Source organism: Saccopteryx leptura, chromosome 1 (genome assembly GCF_036850995.1).
Source record: "Saccopteryx leptura isolate mSacLep1 chromosome 1, mSacLep1_pri_phased_curated, whole genome shotgun sequence".
Lineage (NCBI taxonomy): Eukaryota > Metazoa > Chordata > Mammalia > Chiroptera > Emballonuridae > Saccopteryx > Saccopteryx leptura.
The window spans coordinates 219048122-219070897 of NC_089503.1; the positions used below are offsets into that span (position 1 = coordinate 219048122).

At 39.9% G+C, this 22776-nt stretch overlaps 1 protein-coding gene across 4 annotated transcripts in view; it reads right to left on the reverse strand.

The window, feature by feature from the left end:
* Window positions 1-22776, reverse strand: part of SH3D19 (SH3 domain containing 19) — a 195456-nt gene that overhangs the window by 60788 nt on the left and 111892 nt on the right. For 2 of the 4 annotated variants that reach the window (XM_066386452.1, XM_066386480.1), the window contains exons 3-7: window positions 16800-16840; window positions 10431-10473; window positions 2108-2246; window positions 1823-1976; window positions 84-1088 (exon numbers count right to left, since the gene is read on the reverse strand). In XM_066386452.1, coding sequence (XP_066242549.1) covers window positions 84-1088; window positions 1823-1976; window positions 2108-2246; window positions 10431-10473; window positions 16800-16840 — 1382 coding nt within the window. Of the gene's footprint in view, window positions 1-83; window positions 1089-1822; window positions 1977-2107; window positions 2247-10430; window positions 10474-12040; window positions 12082-16799; window positions 16841-22776 lie in introns of all 4 variants that reach the window. The other 2 variants (XM_066386462.1, XM_066386472.1) reach the window with 2 other exon arrangements.

Below are 22776 nucleotides of genomic sequence, written 5' to 3' on the forward strand. Positions count from 1 at the left end.
ACACTGGAAACTGAAACAGCCAGCGCTGTTCAAGATACCCTAGGATGGGTTTAGAGTCCCCTTCCCTTCTGATTTTTACTCACCCAGGAGCATCTCCGAACCAACAGAATCTTCAACCACGTTGCCAGGTGGGGTGGGTAAGACATCATCATCAAAACTGATGAGGTCGATGTCCCCCAGAGGCTTGCTTTGCAGCCCTGGAACTGGGGGGCTGGCTGAGGGCCCTTCGCCCAGTGACCTGAATGCTTTGGCCTGTGACGCCACCGAGAGTCGGGGAGGAACAGTGATGGGTTTCAGCAAAGCCTCCGGGCAGGTGGGGTTTTCTGAAGGGACCGGTTTCTTCGGCAGCAAAGGCCGAGGAGCTGGAGTAGGGGCCTTCTTCCCACCATCGGGGCTCTCGGCCACAGGCCCTCCTCCCAGAATCTCATGATTAAAACTCCGTGTAAGGCCAGGATTCGGTTTCTTTGGCAACTCAGGTTTGGTTACTGGGGTGCTCCCCAGGTTTTGGGGTGGAGAGTGTGTGGTGAGCCCTTCCCCCGAGGCCACCTTGAGTCTGTTTTCATTCCAGGAGTCCAGTTCTCCGGAAGCTCTGTTAGCAGCTGGTTTGGGAGCCACGGCGGGCTTCCCTGAGGAAACAGCAGGCCTTGGGGGGAGTGTGCGGGGAGCGATCTCGGGCTTCTTAGGCAGTCCAGAGGGTTCCGGATTTGTCGGACTATCAAATGCTCTGATCCTTGAAACAATACTATTTTGGCTTTGTTCTGCGTTCATAATGTTCATCACTTCCTGACAATCCAAGTTGTTGGTTCTGTCCAACAGAGACTGGGGTTGGCTTGGGGGAGACTCCCCTTCTGGGGCTGCTGGGCTGATGTTCTTGTGATTCTGCTCTTTAATGTGAGTATCTCTGGCTACTGGTCTGAGGTTGTTTTTTGATCTTGGTCTTGGCACTGGGCATCTTGTAGCATTGGAGTTTTCTGGACAATTCTGTTCTTCAGAAATGTCAAAGACTATTAAAGGCGCCACACTGGTCGGAAGATCTCTGGCTGAGACCGCTGGGGAAGGCTGAAGAGGTTTGAGAGGTGCCTGTAGTGCTGAGAAGACCAAAACAGACAAGAAGAAGATGCAATCTTATTATTTTAAAGAAAAAAATGATAGAAGATACACAGATTTTTAAAGACATACATGCAGAGTATCAAGAAAATTTGGTTTCCTTGAGTAGTAAAACTTAACTCCAAAACCAATGGGCAAGTGTTTACACTCGGCTTCCTGCAGGAGTGTTCCAAGAACATTTATCCATATAAAAAATAGTCATCATGTAATATTTTAAAGCCCCGTTAAATGTCAGATTCTCAGTAGACTTAACATGTGAACTTCTTTGACAGTAGACTTTTCTTGCTGTCAAAATTCCAACAATTCTTGGTTTACTTTTCCAAACTAAGTTACCTTCAGCTGTTATCCAAATGCAACGCTTTTAAAAAGCCTAACAGGACAAACACCTTTAACATTCTATCAAGTTTAAGTTGCTAAGTATAACATCCTTCCCAGTGGGAATAAAGGGCATAAGCAGTAATACCAACCATGAGTTAAAAGGATGATGTTTTGTGATATGATCCAGGGTGAGCCCAAGGGACTGGGGCTTCAGCTCCTAAGAATGAACTATTATCATTACAGCAAACCCAAATAAAGAAAGCACACATGTTCACACTGACTGGGAAGCAGAGCTCCATAAATTATGTACAAATTGAAAATTATTTCAAAGGTAGAGTCTACTGATTACTTTCCTAGAAGTTGGTCAGAATTAGGGAAGACAAATTACTTGCATTACCTTGAGGCAGATGGTTGTCTATTTCTTCTGAAAAGTCCGTCTGAGTTGCAGAAGTAATAGTGTGCCTTGGAGAGGCAGCAGCATTATTATTATTGGTAGTGTTAACTTGAACTTGGTTGATTTCTTTTATGACTTGTTCATAAGATGGTGGGAGCTATAAAACAAAGAATGAAGATTTTAGATATCTGTGGGCAACAGCCAGCATGTTAATGGTCTCACTGTTTACTCTTTGAACTTCATCATTTTAAACATTAAAGGCAAAGAGATAACATGGTATTTATTCACCTCTGCAGGAACCAGCTCACTGGGCCTCCACGGGCCTGCTGCGGAGGAGGGGGGAAATCCCAGTCCTGGGGGTGGGGCTCCTGGAAACCATGAGGCTGGCCTCAGGGGTTCCGCCGCCACAATGGTGATCTCCGGGCGCCTGGCAGAGAGAGGGCTCAGTGAGGCTCGGCAGGTGGATAACAAGCTAGTGTCTATTTGCGAATGTTCACAGATTCATGAAAACAACCACCACCTCAAAAGTTACATAAGAACTTCTACCATAGTCACAGGAATGAGCTGTCACTGAGAGTACACCCAGGCAGGCTTCAAGGGTTCAAATGGCAGTCATCCTCTATGATTTTGTGCTCGAACATTTAGAGAGGTACCCTAAGAACACTTAGCTCTGCCTTGGTTGATAAGAATGTGGACTAAGTAAGGCCCATATGAGCTCTTCATTCCAGAGCTCTGCTATCTGGCCTACTGCACAAACAAATAAATCGCAAGGTAGAAAAGAGCACAGGTCAAACAGACTTGTTTAGTTTTCTGTCATAAAAAATATAATCAGAAGCGACAGCACGTAAACAGTATGTCCTCTTCCTCCTCACTCCACTACTGTCACAATTCATGTTCTCTTTAAGTGTTTAAAGTTTACGTGTTCACTTCTAGACCTTGACATGTGTGCCTGAGTGTCTGGTCAGTTTTGTATACGAATTTGAAGATTAATCTTTAATACTGAGGAGCTGTCATAATTTAGGCATGGCTTCTTGCATCATTCTCTTAACCTGATTCTAGTTTCAAGTTCAAATCTTCTCTTCAACCTGATTTCCTAACAAACACCAATTGTGTGACTTCGAGTAAATCAATCAACCTCTCTGGGCCTCAATTTTTTTGTATTAACAAATAGGGATGATGATACCTGCCCTTCCTTTCTATAACACTATATGGAAAATAAAAACAAAAACAGAAAGCTTTGTCATTATCAAAACTGTGCATGGACACACTCTCCTGCTAGTCTGTCAAATAGTTGAACTTGCTCACTGAATGGTATTACCTAAGAACCTCTGCTTATAGCTTTTCTTTAACTAAACAATGAGTTACTAATTAATAAATGTTAACCGCTCTACATGCATTAATCTTATGACAGCTTTATGAGTTAGGTCTGGTTATCTATCATCTATCTATCTATCAATCATCTGGTTTATACTATTTTAATGATGGGGATATCAAAGCTAAGAAGGGTTAAATAGCTTGCCCAAAGTCACATGGTAAGAAAGTCAAGTCAGGATTTGAACTTGGGTAATGTCTCACTCTAAAGTCCTGTTCTTCACTCCTCAATACTATACTATAAGAAATTTGAGGCAAACTAAGATGGCAGTGGAGTAGGCAGACGCACAGACTCCCGGCTCACACCACCAAACTGGATTACAAATTAATTTAGTAACAATCAGCATGAAAAACCAACTCTGTACTAAAAGAACAGGTCTCAAAAACCAAGGAGCAAAGAATAAGCCACACCGAGCCTGGTGGAAGTGCGGAGGTGCAGTAGGGCTCCCCTGCTTCCAGAAGCGAAGGGGAGGTGAGGCTGAGAGCCCAAAAGGGCTCTCATTACAAGGAGAAGAGCAGAGAATATTGCTCACAACCACTTGCCTGGGGACCTGGGAATGAGGTGGGCTGAGAGGACTGGCTTGTCTTCCAAAACGAAAGTGGGGAGAGAGAGAGACAGATGGTAACGGGCAGAGGAATGCACGGGATGACTTGAGAAGCTGACTCGTCCAGTGTGGAGGTGGCCATAGCTGGGAGAGGGGTTGATCCCTCTACATAGCACAAGCCTAAAGTGGTTCCGGGTGACCCACCTCCAGAAAGCTCTCCAGCTCCAATAAGCGCAAAAAGACACAGCTGAAAACAGGAGGTGGGGAGGAGGGGCAGTAACTTAGGTCTCCAAGGAGATTTGAGATAGAGCTCCCCCTACTGAAGCTGAGAAAACACTCCCCCCCACCCCCCAGAGAGTAGCTGGCAGAGTCTCAGAAGTTACAACCACTGCATTCCTGGATATACTTTCAAATAAGCCACCTGCTGAGATCAGCAAATAAGATTACCACCAGATTAAGAAAACTGAGAAGAAAACGAACAAATCAAGACTTCAAAGCAGCTCTACTAGGTAAGGAGACCACAACTGCAAAAAGCCTACAAGTCATACATAATGGGAAGGCAGGAAAGCATAAGTCATATGTTTCAACAAGATAAATCCTCAGAAAAAGTCCTGGATGGGCCCTGGCCGGTTGGCTCAGCGGTAGAGCGTCGACCTGGCGTGTGGGGGACCCGGGTTCGATTCCCGGCCAGGGCACATAGGAGAAGCGCCCATTTGCTTCTCCACCCCCACCCCCTCCTTCCTCTCTGTCTCTCTCTTCCCCTCCCGCAGCCAAGGCTCCACTGGAGCAAGGATGGCCCGGGCGCTGGGGATGGCTCCTTGGCCTCTGCCCCAGGCGCTAGAGTGGCTCTGGTCGTGGCAGAGCGACGCCCCGGAGGGGCAGAGCATCGTCCCCTGGCGGGCAGAGCATCACCCTTGGTGGGCGTGCTGGGTGGATCCTGGTCGGGTGCATGCGGGAGTCTGTCTGACTGTCTCTCCCCATTTCCAGCTTCAGAAAAATACAAAAAAAAGAAAGAAAGAAAGAAAGAAAGAAAAAGTCCTGGATGAATCGGAAGTAATCAAATTACCAGATGAAGAGTTTAAAATAATGATTGTTAGGATGTTTACGTATGTCAAAGTTACAATGGATGAACTTAATGAACACTTCAATAAAGAAATAGTAAGCATCATAAAAGACACGGAAATCATAAAGAAGAACCAGACAGAAATGACAAACACAATATCAGAAATAAAGACTATACTAGAAGGAATTAAAAGCAGGCTGGATGAAGCAGAGAATTGAATCAGCAACTTAGACGACAAGATAAGCAAAAGCACAGAAGCAGAAAAGCAAAAAGAAAAGAGACTCAAAAAGTCTGAGGAAACTCTAAGAGAGCTCTGTGACATGAAGAGAAACAATATAACATAATAGGAATTCCTGAAGGAGAAGAGAATGAACAAGGACTAGACAAACTCTGAAAAAATTTTAGCTGAAAATTTTCCTAAGTTGATGCAGAAAAGAGTCACACAAGCTCAAGAAGCAGAGAGAACCTCATTAAAAAAGAACCCAAAGAGACTCATACCAAGACATATCATAACCAAAATACCAAAGCTAAGAGATAAAGAAAGAATATTAAAAGCTGTAAGGGAAAAACAGTCAATCATCTACAAAAGAACACCCATAAGGATAACATCCAACTTCTCAACAAAAACACTTGAGGCCAGAAGGGATTGGCAAGAAATATTCAAAGTAATGCAGAACAAGAACCTATAACCAAGATTTCTTTATCCAGCAAGACTACTGTTTAAAATTGAAAGAAAAATAAAAAGCTTCCCAGACAAAAAAAACCTCAAGGAATTCATCAAAACCAAACCAATGCTGCAAGAAATGTTAAGGGGCCTGCTGTAGACAGAACAAAGCTGGGGGGGGGGGAATATATATATATATAAAAAGAGAAATATAGATTTAAAGAAAAACAATGGCAATAAACAACTACATATCAATAATAACCTTAAATGTAAATGGATTAAAAGATCCAATCAAAAGACATAGGGTAGCTGAATGGATAAGAAAACAGGACCTGTACATATGCTGTCTACAGGAGAACCACCTCAAAACAAAAGATACACATAGACTGAAAGTAAAAGGATGAAAAAAAGTATTTCATGCAAATGGAAATGAAAAAAAAGCTAGGGTAGCAATACTTAAATCTGACAAAATGGACTTTAAAACAAAGGCTATAGGAAGGGATAAAGAAGGTCACTACATAATGATAAAGGGAGCAATCCAACAGGAAGAGATAACCATTAAAAATATCTATTCACCTAATATAGAAGCACCTAAATATATAAAGCAGATTTTGATGAACATAAAGGGAGAGATCAACAGCAATACTATAATAGTAGGGAATTTCAATACCCCACTAACATCAATGGATAAATCCTCAAGAAAAAAAATTATCAAAGAAACAGCAGAATTAAGGGACACACTAGATCAACTGGATTTAATAGATATCTTCAGAACCTTTCACCCTAAAGCAGCAGAATATACAATCTTTTCAAGTGCTCATGTACATTCTCTAGGACAGATCACATGTTAGGACACCAAAAGAGTCTCAACAAATTTAAGAAGATTGAAACCATATCAAGCATCTTCTCTGAACACAATGACATGAAATTAGAAATTAACTACAATAAAAAAACTGAAAAACACTCAAACACTTGAAAACTAAACAACGTGTTATTAAATAATGAATGAATCAACAATGAGATTAAGGAAGAAATAAAAAATTTCCTTGAAACAAATGAAAATGAGCATACAACAACTCAAAATCTGTGAGACACAGCAAAAGCAGTCCTGAGAGGGAAGTTCATTGCATTACAGGCATACTTTAAGAAGCTAGAAAAAGCCCTGGCCGGTTGGCTCAGCGGTAGAGCGTCGGCCTGGCGTGCGGGGGACCCGGGTTCGATTCCCGGCCAGGGCACATAGGAGAAGCGCCCATTTGCTTCCCCACCCCCCCTCCTTCCTCTCTGTCTCTCTCTTCCCCTCCCGCAGCCAAGGCTCCATTGGAGCAAAGATGGCCTGGGCGCTGGGGATGGCTCCTTGGCCTCTGCCCCAGGCGCTAGAGTGGCTCTGGTAGCGGCAGAGCAACGCCCCGGAGGGGCAGAGCATCGCCCCCTGGTGGGCAGAGCGTCGCCCCTGGTGGGTGTGCTGGGTGGATCCCGGTCGGGCGCATGCGGGAGTCTGTCTGACTGTCTCTCCCCGTTTCCAGCTTCAGAAAAATACAAAAAAAAAAAAAAAAAAAAAAGGAAGCTAGAAAAAGCTCAAATAAACAACTTACTCCTGCAACTAAAAGAGCTAAAAAAAGAACAGCAAGTAAAGCCTAGAGGAAGTAGAAGGAAGGAAATAATAAAGATTAGAGCGGAAATAAATGACATAGAGACTAAAAAAACAATACAGAGGATCAATGGAACCAAGAGCTTGTTCTTTGAAAAAGTAAACAAGATCGATGAACCCTTAGTGAGGCTCACCAAGAAAAAAAGAGATAAAATTAGAAATGAGGGTGGAGAAGTAACAACAGACACAACAGAAATACAAAGAATTGTAAGAAAATACTATGAAGAACTGTATACCAAAAAATTAGACAACCTAGGTGAAATGGACAAATTCCTTGAAAAAGACAATCTTTCAAAAATCAATCTGGAAGAATCAGAAAACTAAAATAGATTGATTACAACAAATGAGATCAAAACAGTTATCAAAAAACTCCCATCAAACAAAAGCCCAGGGCCAGATGTCTTCACAGGCGAATTCTACCAAGCATTCAAAGATGAACTAACTCCTATCCTTCTCAAGCTATTTCAAAAAATTCAAGAAAAGGGAAAACTTCCAAGCTCCTTTTATGAGGCGAACATAATTCTGATTCCAAAACCAGGCAAAGACAACACAAAGAAATAAATCTAGATGCTAAAATTCTCAACAAAATACTAGCAAACCGGATCCAGCAATACATGAAAAAAATCATAACCATGATCAAGTGGGATTTATTCTGGGAGGCAAGCCACAGCAATCAGACAAGAAGAAGAAATAAAAGGCATCCAAATTGGAAAAGAAGAAGTAAAACTATCATTATTTGCTGATGATATGATACTGTACATAGAAAACCCTAAAGTCTCAGTCAAAAAACTACTGACATGATAAATGAATTCAGCAAGGTGGCAGGATATAAAATTAATACTCAGAAATCAGAGGCATTTTTATACACCAACAATGATCTGTCTTAAAGAGAAATTAAGAAAACAATCCCCTTCACTATTGCAACAAAAGAAAATAAAATACCTAGGAGTAAACTTAACCAAGAAGGTTAAAGACTTGTACTCAGAAAACATTGATAAAAGAAATCAAGGAAGATACAAACAAGTGGAAGCATATACCGTGCTCATGGCTAGGAAGAATAAACATCATTAAAATGTCCATATTACCCAAAGCAATTATAAATTTAATGCAATTCCTATTAAAATACCAAGGACATACTTCAAAGATATAGAACACATATTCCAAAAATTCATATGGAACCAAAAAAGAGCACGAATAGCCTCAGCAATCTTGAAAAAGAAGAATAACATGGGTGGTATCACACTTCCTGATATCAAGTTATACTACTAGGCCACTGTGCCTAAAACAGCTTGGTACTGGTATAAGAACAGGCATATAGATCAATGGAACAGAACAGAGAACCCAGAAATAAACCCGCACCTTTATGAACAATTGATATTTGACAAAGGGTGGTAATAGCATGGAGTAAAGACAGTCTCTTTAACAAATGGTCCTGGGAAAATTGGACAGCTACCTGCAAAAAAAATGAAACTAGACCACCAACTTACACCATTTACAAAAAAAACCCTCAAAATAGATAAAAGACTTAAATGTAAGTCATGAAATCCTTAACATCTTAGAGGAAAACATAGGCAATAAGCTCTCCGACATCTCTTGCAGAAATGTATTTGCTGATTTATCTCCCTGCGCGGGGGATATAAAAGACAGGATAAACAAATGGGACTATATCAAACTAAAAAGCTTTTGCACAGCTAACGACAATATGAACAAAATAAAAAGGCAAACCACACAGTGGAAGAACATATTCGACAATACATCTGATAAGGGGTTAATAACAAAAATTTGTAAAGAATTTGGAAAAATCAACACCAGGAAGATAAATAATCCAATCAAAAAATGGGCAAAAGAAATGAATAGACACTTCTCCAAAGAGGACCTACAGATGGCCTATAGGTATATGGAAAAATGCTCAACATCACTAATCATTAGAGAAATGCAAATTAAAACCACAAGGAGATATCACCTCACACCAGTCAGAATGGCGCTTATCAACAAAACAACACAGAATAAGTGCTGGCGAGGATGTGGAGAAAAGGGAACCCTCCTGCACTGCTGGTGGGAATGCAGACTGGTGCAGCCACTGTGAAAATCAGTATGGAGATTCCTCAAGAAATTAAAAATCAAACTACCTTTTGACCCAGCCATCCCACTTTTAGGAATATATCCCAAGAACACCACATCAACCATTCAAAAGGAGAAATGCACCCCAAGTTTATGGCAGCATTGTTCACAATAGCCAAGATCTGGAAACAGCCTAAGTGTCCATCAGTGGACAAGTGGATTAAAAAGCCATGGTACATATACACAATGGAATACTATGGGGCTATGGAAAAGAAGGAAATATTACTTTTGTGACAACATGGATGGACCTGGAAACTATTATGTTAAATAAAATAAGCCAGGCAGAGAAAGAAAAATATCATATGAATTCACTCATATGAAGAATCCAACAAACAATATGAACTGAGGAGCAGAATAGAGAAAGACGGGATCAAAGGATCCAGAAGGAAAATGGACAGAGGGAAAGGGGATGATAGGCTGATAGGATGGGATGAGAGCAGAAATGCAAATCCTAGAGGGAAGGGGAGAGGGCGTTACAGGGAGGGGGATAGGGGAGTTGTACTGGGGAACACGGGGGAGGGGAGGATGTATTCGGGGGGACACTAGAATCTATGTAAACACAATAAATTAATAAAAAAATTTTTTAAAGGTAAAAAAAAATTTGAAAGCTGGGAGGATGCCTTATAAAAAACCCATCCATCTACTTATCCATCTGCCCACCTTTCCACCCATTCTGCCCTTTATCTGTCTACTTGTCCTTCCTTCTACGTATCCAGTGATGCAGTTCCTCCTCCTGCCCTCCTGCCCTTTCTCCAGCAAGCCGTCTAGACAATTACTCATTCAGTTATCTATCTATCCAGCCTGCCTACCTTCTTCTTTTCCTTCCGTTCAATTTTCTATCATGTCATCCAGCCATTTATCTATACAACACTTAATGAGTATCTTTAAAGCACAATGCATTTCTTTGAAAAAGTTCCAATAATACTTTACATGTAGCAGTTGCTTAATAAACATTTTGAAATTGACAGCAGTAAATACAATAGTTACTGTTAAAAGAACACTTTCAGGTTTGTATTGCTTCTTCTCTCAAGCAAATCTTTATCATTCAAACTTACAGATTAATTCAGGAAATGTATTGATGAGGCAGAACACTGTGGTACACTGATTATGAAAGAGAATTATTTAACTTGCTAACCGGTAACACACTTTTATTTCATTATTAGCAGAATATACGCCCTCTATTATAAATGTGACCATACCTCCTATCTCGATGAAGCTCACTCTGAACAGAAGTCCGAGAAGCTAGAAAAGAATACATTATTAATATAGCACAAAATTAGTATATCCAATAAAGGTTTAAATTTTTACAGGTATATTATTGAAAAAAATATAGCTAGAATTTGACATCATACTGAATATATGATTTAACATCACAGTAAAAAAGCAAATCAAAATGATCTTTTCATATGGTCTACTATGGGCAATCTCCACATTATGTATGACATAGGTTCTATAGGTTTGAAAATGTTTAAGTATTTACATGCACAGGAAGGTAAAAATAAATACTGTGTTAAGACAAACATCTATTGCAGTTGCATTTAATAGGTAAGTGTACCCTTTTCAACTTACATACACATTGAACTTAAGAATAAACCTACAGAACCAATCCCACTCATAACCTGGGGACTGCCTTTATAGTTAGTTATACATTTGAATTCATAAGAAAGCACAGATTTCAAAAACTCTCCAAAACACATTCCGCAAATCTAAAAATACTTTAAAGAATGAACAGAGGAAAAAAAGAGTAATAGACAGAAATTGTATTATTGTAAGAGCATTACAGTGACATGAAATAACAATGGCAGAAAAATTTGTTAAATATCTATTCTGACCCATGACTATAGTTTTGTAATGTTTGTCTATAACTCTATTGTAAAGAGAAAGAAAGTGGTCAGATTTTCATCTTGTTTCTGACTTTTCTGGAGTTTTACCATCTTTAAGTTGTTTTAGTATTTAAAGTAAGAGATAATAAATGCAGAAAGTGTTCAAATCACTTTTATAAACATGGTTATAGCATATATTATCATATATACAGCACTGAATTTTCCCTCAAGCTTCAAACTCACAAAGCTAGATCATTTGAATTTTTTCCAAATTTTATTTTAAAATTAAATTATGCCTTAGATGATCTGAAAAACACATCCCATATACGGTCACATATTACACATATGTGTGATGGAAAATAATATCCCTATTTTCGAGGAACACGTTCTACAGATATCTTTTTTAAAAACCTTCAAATACCATACAGGAATGATTTGTACACAAACAGGAGTGTGTTTCAGATAGTCACTATTTCTAGTAGGTGCCCTCAGATCGCTTCAATACTCTGATTCTTCAATCTTTTTCAATTCTTCTGATTTGTAAAGGTTGAAGGTATGCATCTTTTCTTCTTTCTTCCTCCTGTTTACTTCTGATTCTCTCTGAACAAAGAGGCGAACGAACCTGGGGGGGGGGCAGGGATGGAGGTGGCGGGGGATGAGATTTAAGCTGGGGCTGGAGTTGTGACAGCCAAATCTACTCAAACCCGTGGGTCTCAGGTTGGAGGATGTCCTCTAGTCACACCATCAACTGGTTTGACTTACACTTTTATCAACAGTTAAACCAAGCTGAGGTGCATCTCATGTTCTGGAATAAAAGGAAAGAGAGGCTAAAGCTCTTGAGTGGTGCGTCTGATTCATAAGCATGGTTTCATTAAGGCAGAGGCTCACTAGGCATGCTGCAATCACATCACCATCACCACTAAAGCCAGGATCAGCAGATACAGCACTTGTACAAGACATCATGTTATTTATCGTCACAAACATACCTCTTCCACGGGGCATTTTTGCTGTGCACTATTCATGAGTGCTAAGGGAAAAAAAGAAGGGGTTATAGAAGAGGAAAGGGAGAGAAAAGAATGAACCCAGCTGCTTATGCTCTAAAAGGAATTCACAAGCAAGACTGTCTTGCCATGCCACTCTGCATATGTTTACGGAAAGGAGAAGTTGAGGAACCATGGCTTCAGGGAGTAAAGAGCATGCTGTGGCAAAAAGACCTATCTGTATAGACCAGGTATCCACACACACAACCATACCACAGTAAAAATAAATAAATAAATAAATAGAGAAATAGATAAATAAATAAATACCGTCTGCCTACAGTTTTTAACAGTGTGAAAAGATCTAAAAACCATTTTGCAAAATCAATTTGCTACTTTGACAGGAATCAATATTAAAGTATAAATAATAGTTAAAAGGAAATTCAGTAGTCAGTTTACATGCCTTTAAAGTCAATGACTTTTCACTTGATTCTGCCCTTGCACAGGGGAGGTCCTTAGGAATAGGCGCCCCCTGGTTAGCAGAGGGGCACCCCCACTCTGGATGCCTAAATGAGAGGCGGGAAGGTCTCCCAGTCACACTCCCAGATCTCAACAGCGGTTCAGAAGCTCTGCTTTCCCCTCTCCCTCTTCAGCTCTTATTTTTTCCCCACATTCACTCATCTATGAACTCTTTTCTCTCTTGATCCTTATAGAATGACTGGCACTTTCTGTCAGTGTTGAACACGTTTAGCAGCTGGAAACACCAGAGATGTTCACAGCAGATTTGCACATAGTATCTCGTACTCTTCCTGCTAATTTCTTAAGTAGACACTTAATCCATTCTCACTTTCTCAGATTACACAGATTTGATGTAGTTGTTACCGGGAAAATTGAATTTGCCACCGAAGCCCACATGTTCCGTTTAATGCCTGCCACGAGCTGCTATTCTCTCGTGAGTTTAAGATGAAGGCCCCAGAATAAAGACAGTGTTTTCAGTTAAAGTTATCAAATCATTTTACAGAGTTGTTTTGAAACTTTTCTAGCTCATATGGTTAAATTCTAGGTACAGAACAAACTTATATTCAGCTTTTGATAAAAGCCTGTGATCTGGCTTTGCAATATTAGTACCATTAAAGACTCTGCTTAATTTCACCAGGATCATAAGCATGAAAGGACTCTCAGAGATCAACCTACTCGAACCTTACAGATGGGGAGACTGCGATACAGAGAGGTTAAATGAATTATCCCAGGGCACACAGCCCATTACAGGGAGGGCTGGGCGCAGTTTGCTCCTTGAAGCAGTTTAACTCCTTGTGGAGCCTGGAATGCCGGATGCTTGTCCTGATTCTAAATAATTCAAAAATATTGATTAAATGGTGGTCAGAAGAAATAAACATACAAAAGGATTATTACATTACAAGCATCTTTGCTACACTCCTTACCAAAGAAAATCACTATAATAAAAAATAACTAACTACGGTTGCTTCAGACGGGGTGTGAGTTAGATGATGCGTGTGACATGGTGATAAGAACATCCATGCAATGGAAGGCTCGGGGCCTTGGGGTCAGAAGTCTAGAGTCATAGCTAAGCTCCGCCTTGTGAAGCCATTTAACCCCTCTGAGACTCAGATTCCTACCATCTATAATAGGAGGTTAGCACCTACCATGCAGGGCATTACTTTATAATATTATGTGAATAGTTCCTGACTTAAGTAGGCAATGAATATTAGCTATTTCTGAGTTTCAGAGGATAATTTTCTTTTAAAGGTAATGAAAGAAAAAGCATGAAATTCTAGATAGATCCAGTAAGAACACTTTAAGATCTTTATCCAAAATATTTAGGGCTCATAAGAATAAATGCAAAAAGAAAGTTCTCAAGGCTTGATTGGAACTAGAATTTAAAATATAACCAATTAAGGAACATTGCCCTAAAAATGTGATAAAAGTCTTTCTTCTTGCCAGGATTAGATGATTAAGTCCGGGATAGTAAAGCAAACATTACAGCAGGTTGGGTAGGACAAAAGTCGTAGACAACTTTTCTTACAGAACAGGCAAAAGGGGAAAAAGAGAAGGGATGCCACGATTATTCTTCATTCTGTATTTACACGGCATCATGTAAAGGTCTGTTTGGCCTTCTTACCTAAACATCACCCCTAAGTACAACCAACTGCTATTTTAGTGTATACAAAGTAACACATTAGAACTAAAAGACAGCTGGGTTCCCCAGAGCAAGAGTTTCCCCATTGTTCCACCTCCTCTTGCCTCCTGTCTGCTCTTCTCTTCTCTCTGGTTCTGGTCCGACCTCTCCAAGGATTCCTCCCCTCTGCCTCTTCCTAAACAGTCTGTGAACGTGTTCAAATATCCTCTGCTTGATCTTCATCCTTTCTCAAGCTACAACCCTTTCTTCTCCTATTTACCGCCACATTTCATAAAAGGGTGGCCTACCCCAGCAGTCCTAGCTTCTATTATCCACATTCCATCCATTGTTCAAACTGAAGTGTGGCTTCCAACTTCAATGTCCGCAGACTTCACCGCTGACCTCCTGAGTGCCACGTACGATGACGGATTCTCGGCTGCCTTGTGCCTCACCTTGCTGTAGCCCGCAGAGCTATTTGTGGCTTACTTATTCCTTTTGAAAACCTCACTTCCCTTGACCTCTAACACAGAGTGGTCTCTGAGTTTTTCTATTACTCTGATCTTTCTTTCTCAGCCTTTTTTTGCCCACTCCTTCTTAGCTGCCTTCTCCTTAAGCCTTGCAAGGCACGGGGCCTCCAGGTAAGATTGACCCATCCTGAAGGATCTGTGGGAAGTCAGGTACAGGTTACAATCCCCAACAAAGAAGTCCTGAAACCCAAGAGAGGGAAAGGTAAGAAGCCAGAGAACAAGGGCAGGGGCCCTCTCCTCAGCAGGGCTGGGTTTCTGGGTCATGCATCTTTTGCCCTGCAGCACCTTTAAAGACACAGCTTAGTCCCATCACTGTTCCCCAAGACACGGTCCTCTGTCATCTTCTTTATCCTCTACACTTCCTCCCTAAATGGATAGTATCTCCAGGAAGAAATTCTTGCCTAAACTCCAGACCTTAATTATAATGACCTCCCTAGCCCCTCTCTCCCCCCACTCCCACCCAAGGGCTCTAAGACATGTGAAGCTGTCATGAATTTTTTATTCTCCTGTCTGAACTCCCCTCAACATAAACTGCGACATTCCCAATTTTTATAACTCACCACCACGAACAACAAAAATGAGATGTGGAGAACTGCAGAATAAATACCCTTACACACTATTCATGGCAATGAGTTCAAAGGCACACTCTTCACACATAGCCTGTGGAGATCCTGAACTCATACTACATTATCACAAATATGTTTCTAAAAACAGTACATATCCTCCTTAGGGTGGTGATCTTAGCTCAAATAATGTGAAGAACATCCCAAATCCTTGCCTTATCTTTTTTTATAACAGGTAATTCATGTTCTATTTGGAAAAGAGATATTTGCAGAGACTTTTATTTAAAAGGATGTTAAAATCCTATACACCAAGAGCATGTTTAAAGCTTTAACCAAGAGTTAGTAAGTATGAATCTACCATTCTGGAGAGAATTCTATTACTGCACTTCTATCCTGTATGTGGAAGTGTGAGCTGATCTCCATAGGCATTTTTACTGTTAAATAAAAATATTGTGGAGGCCCTGGCAAGGTTGCTCAGTGGATAGAGTATTGCCCCGGCATGCTGAGGTTGCAGGTTTGATCCCTGGTCAGGGTACATATAAGAAGCAACCCTCCCCGTTTCCAGCTTCAGAAAAATACAAAAAAAAAAAAAAAAAAAAGAAGCAACCAATGAGTGCACAACTAAATGGAACAACTAAGTGGAACAATGAGTTGATGCTCTTTTCTCTCTCTCTCTCTCTCCTTTGCCTCCCTTCCTGCTTCTCTCTCCTCTTCCTTCCCCTTGCTCTCTCTCAAATCAATGGAAAAATGAAAAAAAAAAAAAGATACTGTGGAAACAAATGAATCAAAAAGGACAAGGCGTGTTTGGTATTTTTCAAACCCATCAGATGTCTCTACATATAGAAAATGGTTACATAAAATTTATATTAGATCATAGAAACTGACTACATAATCCAGATTTTTTTTTTTAACAGCTTAGTTCTATGAGAGAAAAATATTGTTCTGAGGAACTGGCTTATCAATAAATGACAGTTGAAAAGAAAGTTGAAAAACTAACTGCATGTTTGAAATAGCTTCTTATTCCTTAGAAGGAGCTTCTCTTTTTGGATTCTTTGTAAGTTTCATCAAATAGAATCACTTGGCCCTGGCCGGTTGGCTCAGTGATAGAGTATCAGTCCAGCGGAGGGATGTCCTGGGTTCAATTCCTGGTCAGGGCACACAGGAGAAGCAACCATTGCTTTTCTATCCTTCCCGCTCTCCTTTCTCTCTTCCTCTCTCTTCCCCTCCCACAGCCATGGCTCAGTTGGACCAAGCTGGCCCTGGGCGCTGAGGATGGCTTGATGGCCTTGTGTCAGGTGCTAAAATAGCTCAGTTGCTGAGCAATGGAGCAATGCCCCAGATGAGTAGAGCATCGCCCTGTAGGGGGCTTGCTGGGTAGATCCCAGTCAGGGCGCATGCAGGAGTCTGCCTCTCTGCCTCCCTGCTTCTCACTTAAGAAAAATAAATAAATAATAAATAAATAAGAATCACTTGCTAGAATTCTAAACCATCATTTGAAATTATTACAGAGGAAAATGTAGAGCAGGAAAAAACAAACTTACATCTCTTGATTACCGCTCTAATGGATGACAAGGGTCCTTGGCTAGAAAAAGAAAGAAAGAAAACTTATTACATATTCATTAATCCTTTTGAAGAAGGATCGTTCATCATGCTAGGTCATTTCTGGGACTCAATATGGCGCCAAGCAGCAAGTCTGATACGTTTATTACTGGCCTACCTTCTTTACAAAACACAAATTAAAAAACATTTAAAAATGGCCTTTGATATTTAAGATGTTTTATGGAAGGCAACATGGCTGGTGAAGAATATCTTCAGTATAAATAAAATTTTGCCTTGAAGTTGCTTTTATAGCTACTTACATGCTGTGTCTTCCAGTGAACTGCGTGAAGTCAGGTAGCAATTACATGGTGTTTGTGTTATGCGTGCCCTTTTAAAAAGAGTTTGTGAGTAAACCCTGGAGTGTTGAGAGTCTATGTCTTCAATTGTGGGAAGATCTACATTTTTAGGAACTAAATATATGGATAAGATTGATACACTAATATTTGATGAGATAAATGATAAGTGGAGGTAGGAAAGCGAAGAGAGTAGTGAGCAAGAGGAAGCTTCTGGAAGTGCCGGGAAGGCACTGGAGAAGTCAGAGCATTTTATCCATGTGTGCATTTATTCATTTTTGGAGCTTTCACTAGGTAGCCAGCATTACACCAAAACTGGGGACTCCAATATACAATAAACAGTAACTTCCCTCAAAAAGTATGCAGTCTTGTCAATAAGGTCAGCAAGTAAAAGATAAAAACAGAGCATGAAGAAAAAATGTTTTACGAGGTATCATGAGAACTCGGAGGAGGGTTGTCTAAATGTAGTCTGAGAGAGCTGAAGAAAACACAGACCTAATGCTTGAGTAGGGAGAGAGCAGGGTAGGTTTCTCACGCTTGTGTTATTGATATTTGTAGCGGGGGGGGGGGGGCATCCTGAATACTGTCGGATGATTAGCAGCAGCCCTGCCAACTAGATGCCACAGTCACACTTCTCCCAGCCCCCTGACAGTTGTGACCACCAAAACTGTCTCCAGACATTGCCAAATGTCCCCTGGAGAGAAAGACTGTCCTCAGTTGAGAACCACTGAGCTACTGGCAACAAAAAGGAATGCCTGGATTCACATGGACAGAAAAGAAGCCGGCTTTTCCATTTCTGATGGCCAGCTTGATGGTGGTGGTAGGAGTGGGCTAAAATCAGGGGCTGGCTATGAGGGTCAGGGCAAAGGCACTGGGGAGGTCAGGGAAAAGTAAAAGAACTTTCTAGCACCGAGAACAGTTTTAGAGAAGTGGTACTAGACTATACAGGGTGAAAAAAATGAGTCTTTCTATGATGGAACATAGAAAGTCAGTCATTCTATGAAAGAACCATTATAAGTCAGGTGTTCACAAATCAAAAATTACCTGCACTTTTAAAAAATAATACTTATTTCAAGACTACACTGAAAAAAAGTCCTTTTTTTAATTTTTAAAATTTATTTATTTTAGAGAGGAGAGAGAGAAAGAGAGAGAGAGAGAGAGAAGAGTGGAGAAACAGGAAGCATCAACTCCCATATGTGTCTTGACCAGGCAAGCCCAGGGCTTTGAACCAGTGACCTCAGAAAAGTCCCTGACTTGCTGCATTTTCAGGGGTAAAAAAATCATTACACGTATATTTAAATAAACAAAGTCTTGGACCAACCCTGATCTGCTTCTCAAAACAGAAAGCACTAATATTATCAAATATAACACACAAGTATTTTCATCCTGTGTGTGTACCAGCTGAACTTTTCTTTCCAGCCAAATTTTTATCACTTGATATTACCTGCTAAAATAAGGCAATATTCTGTAATGGGAGAACATATGCATTAGCAAATAATATTTGCCACTATGACAAATATAAAGCTATGATGCCATTTTAATAGTGTATAAATTAATATCATCATCACAATATATAGGGCCAGATCTGATAAACTGTGGGGAATGAAAAAAAAGATTAAGTGTAGTTGCTTGAAACCAATAAAAACAACTTATCTTTTACTCCTAAAATTCTGATGAACCTCCATAGATAAAAATTTGGGTATGGCTAGGGGGTGAATTTCTTAAGATTACAGAATAAACGTTAATAAAGAAAAAATAATTGAGATAGAAAATACTCCTAGTAATACCCTGAAAGTTATGTGACTTCTGAATTCACTTTTACATCACCATGACAGGACAATTATTATTATTTTAATTAAGTGAAAGTGGGGAAGTAGAGAGACAGACTTCTGTATGTGTGTTGAACATGATCTACCTGGCAAGCCCCCTATGCTCTGATGCTCAACAACTGGGCTATTTTTAGCACCTGAGGCAGAGCCCCTTCTCAGTGCCTGGGGCCATGGCTATGGGAGGGGAAAAGAAAGAGAGAGAAAGAGAGAAAGGAGGGGGAAAGGGAGAAGTGGAGAAGCAGATGGTTGCTTCTCCTGTGTGCCCTAAGAATTGAACCTGGGATATCCACACGCGGGACCAACACTCTACCACTGAGTTAACTGGCAAGGGCCATGACAGGCAAATTATAATCCTTAAGATTTATACTACCATGTCCATCAAGTTACATCAGGTACTTTTCTACTTTATCATTTTCAAGGACAAGCAATCCATATGTGCAACCTTTATTTACATGTTTAATTTCAGGGCAAATAAAACAAATACACATTTAAATGAGTTTCATTAACACATTCTACCTATTATGAAATTTGTAAAATGAGTTCTATTGACAGTTAAATCTGTGAACATAGAGAATATGGAGGAAAAACAAACATAATGCACGATCTACTTCTTGGAGTACCATAGCTAGCGGCAAGAGCAAAGAGTCTTAAGCCAGCCAGAGACTTAGTTAACTGTCTGTGAACTTGGCCAGTTTACCTACTTGCTCACCTGTAATTTGAGATACTAATGCCTATCTTTTTGGCTTGTTACTAAAACCAAATGAAAAAAACTACATAAATATACCACACAGTACTCGGCACATATTAGAATCTCAAAAAAAAATGTTAGTTACACTTACTACCCTATTTTCCAGTACACAAATTTCTATAGTTCATAATTATATGAGGCTGAAATTTTTGGAGCTATCGGTTGAGTTGCCCTATAGGTATCATAACCCTACCTTATAAATTCCATTTATAAAGTGACCATTCTCATTTCAGTTGCAATCATTATTCACTACTTAGAGACATTCTGAGTTTCACAACGCATACTTCTCATGTACCTAATCTCTGATATGTAATCTCCTACAAAGCCTAAACTGAAGGCATACCAAAGCCAAGAGAACAGAACAGACCAGGCTTTCGTGAGGACTGTATTATCCCCATTACGAACACATCTCGGTTCCTTTAGGTCCTTCCCATGATGCTCTTTCACAAAATGGGCATGTGAAATGCAGCTCTGCAGAGTTTCAAATGTCTTTAGCTCTGTGAAGCAAGAAATCCCACACAAGTGCTCAAAGATCCTAGAAGAGGCTTTCAACTCTATTAGTAATAACTACACACTGCATTTAAAATTAGAATATGTAGCCTATACTTCCCATTTCTTTAAGTTGTTTTTTTTCCCCCCACATATGCATATCTTGACTTCTTTATTAGACAGCAAGGGAAAGACAAAAGGTGAAAAACACAATCCCATGTTTCTCCATTCTTTATGGTATTACAGTAAAACCTAGGTGAGAGATGACACTTGGCAATATTTCATTGCAAAACCAAATAGGTATTTTAAGCATCTGTAACTGATTAAAGTATTAATTGATATTTCCAACAGGTTAGAAATAAATTAGGTCAGTCTGAAACTCTGACTTTAAATTATAAAACAAGTTTAACTTCTAAAATATTAGCTCCATTTTTTATTTGAAATAGTGAAGGAAGTATTTTGGTTTAAATGTTATTAGTAAAAATGCCTAAATTATTAAGTTGTTATGAGAAACTAAGGTTTTCCTACACCAATAATTAAAAAAAATATCTTAAAGGTGAATGCCAGCCCCAGTGCCAGGCTCAGCCTTTGCCTCTGCAGGGCCCTGAATACTCGAGGGAAATGGTTTGAAAACCCTGACCTTGGATTTCTTCTCTGCATGTAGCTCCGGTGGGTTTTAGGTTTGCCTTTGTAAGACTTCAGGTGGGAGAGTGTTTATTTATTTTTTAGCATGAAGTTACAAAGGCAGAATAAGTTATATAAACTAATTAAATAAATCACACAAAAACAAAGGCAATAAATACTCAAAACTCATCATTTCCTAATCAACTTACCACCTTTACTATTATCCATGTTCTTAAGATTGTTTATGTCTATCATCATGTCTTTATGGTGGAATACTATATAATGATGTATTACTGTGAATCCCTTCCCAATTCACCATCAGTGATGTCATGTGGGTACCTTGAAATTTACCATGGTATGCTGAGGATAGTTTGGTTGGTCCAAACATCAGCCTCAGATACTGAGGATAGGTTGGTGGATTTGAGCACCGGCCCCAAACAGGGGTTGCCAGGTGGATCCTGGTCAGGGCACATGCAGGAGTCTGTCTCACTATCTCTCCTCCTCTCATGTAAGGGAGGGAGGGAAGGGATGAAGGAGAGAAGAAGGGAAGAAAGAAAGAAAAGAAGAAAAGAAAGAAAGAAATGAAGGAAAGAAAGAAAGAAATGAAGGAAAGGAGGAAGGGAGGGAGGGAGGGAGGGAAGGAAGAAAGGAAAGGAAAAGAGAAAGAAAGAAGAGAGAGAGAGAGAGAGAAAGAAATTGGCTAGAGTCGGTGTATTTACATCACAAATACCGACAAATCAGAGCCCAATTTATCATTTTACTGATTGCCTAGACTTGAAAAAATGTTAATAATGCCGATTCAACTTAGGAGCATGTTGTGCTTATAGCTGTTATATTATGAATAGCACAAAAAGTTAAAGAAACATTCTTCCAGTATTTGAAAACTATTATCCAAATCAGCAAAGAAGTCGCTCATGTCAATGACAAAAAGAGTGCAAATTCCGACTTCTGTTTTGGTTGTTTCACTTTCATCTTACTCATTAATATTAATAAAAATATCAACCAAAATTCATATTGGTATTATACTAAGGGAACTGGTTGTTAAACATTTATGAGCACAACACTGCATCTGCCCAAAATGTTAGTAACAGTTGGCTCTGATAGGTACAGAATTATGATTTGTTATGTACCTATATTTCTATATTTTCTAAGTTTTATATAATAAACATTATTCCTTTTATAATTTTGAGTTATTTTTTAAATTGCTTTGGCAAAAAACAAAACAAAACAAGAAGTATTTGGTTCATGCTAAATTCATGACCTTTGAATAACTAAAATCACATTCAAACCATCAGACAATTAATTACTCTCCGGAAACAGACTGAGGTCAAACCTTACATGTCATTATGGGGGTAAACCACATAAACACTTCGGATTTTAAAAAATCATCAATGTAATTATTATTTCCTTAGTGTCTTATATGTTTCAGGAATTCTCTTAGGTACTGAGACAGGAGTAAAAAAGACAATCCCCTGCATTAAAAGAGCTTACATTTAAGTGGAGAAGACAGAAAAGGAAACAGGCAATCTTTTAGTTTGGGGTTTTTTTTTTGTTTTCTGGGGGGGGTTTCTTTTTTTTTTTTTGGCTGCCAATTTTAATACAGATCAGAAACCATGGAACCACCTAAGAATATCTAGAATCTTCAAAAAATATATCAAGCACTTGCTGGTTGGCTCAGTGGTAGAGCATCAGCCTGGCGTGCAAGAGTCCCGGGTTTGATTCCTGACCAGGGCACACAGGAGAAGCGCCCATCTGCTTCTCCACCCCTCCCCATCTCCTTCCTCTCTGTCTCTCTCTTCCCCTCCCGCAGCCAAGGCTCCATTGGAGCAAAGTTGGCCCGGGCACTGAGGATGGCTCCATGGCCTCTGCTTCAGGCACTAGAATGGCTCTGGTTGCAACAGAGCAACGCCCTAGATGGGCAGAGCATCCCCCCTGG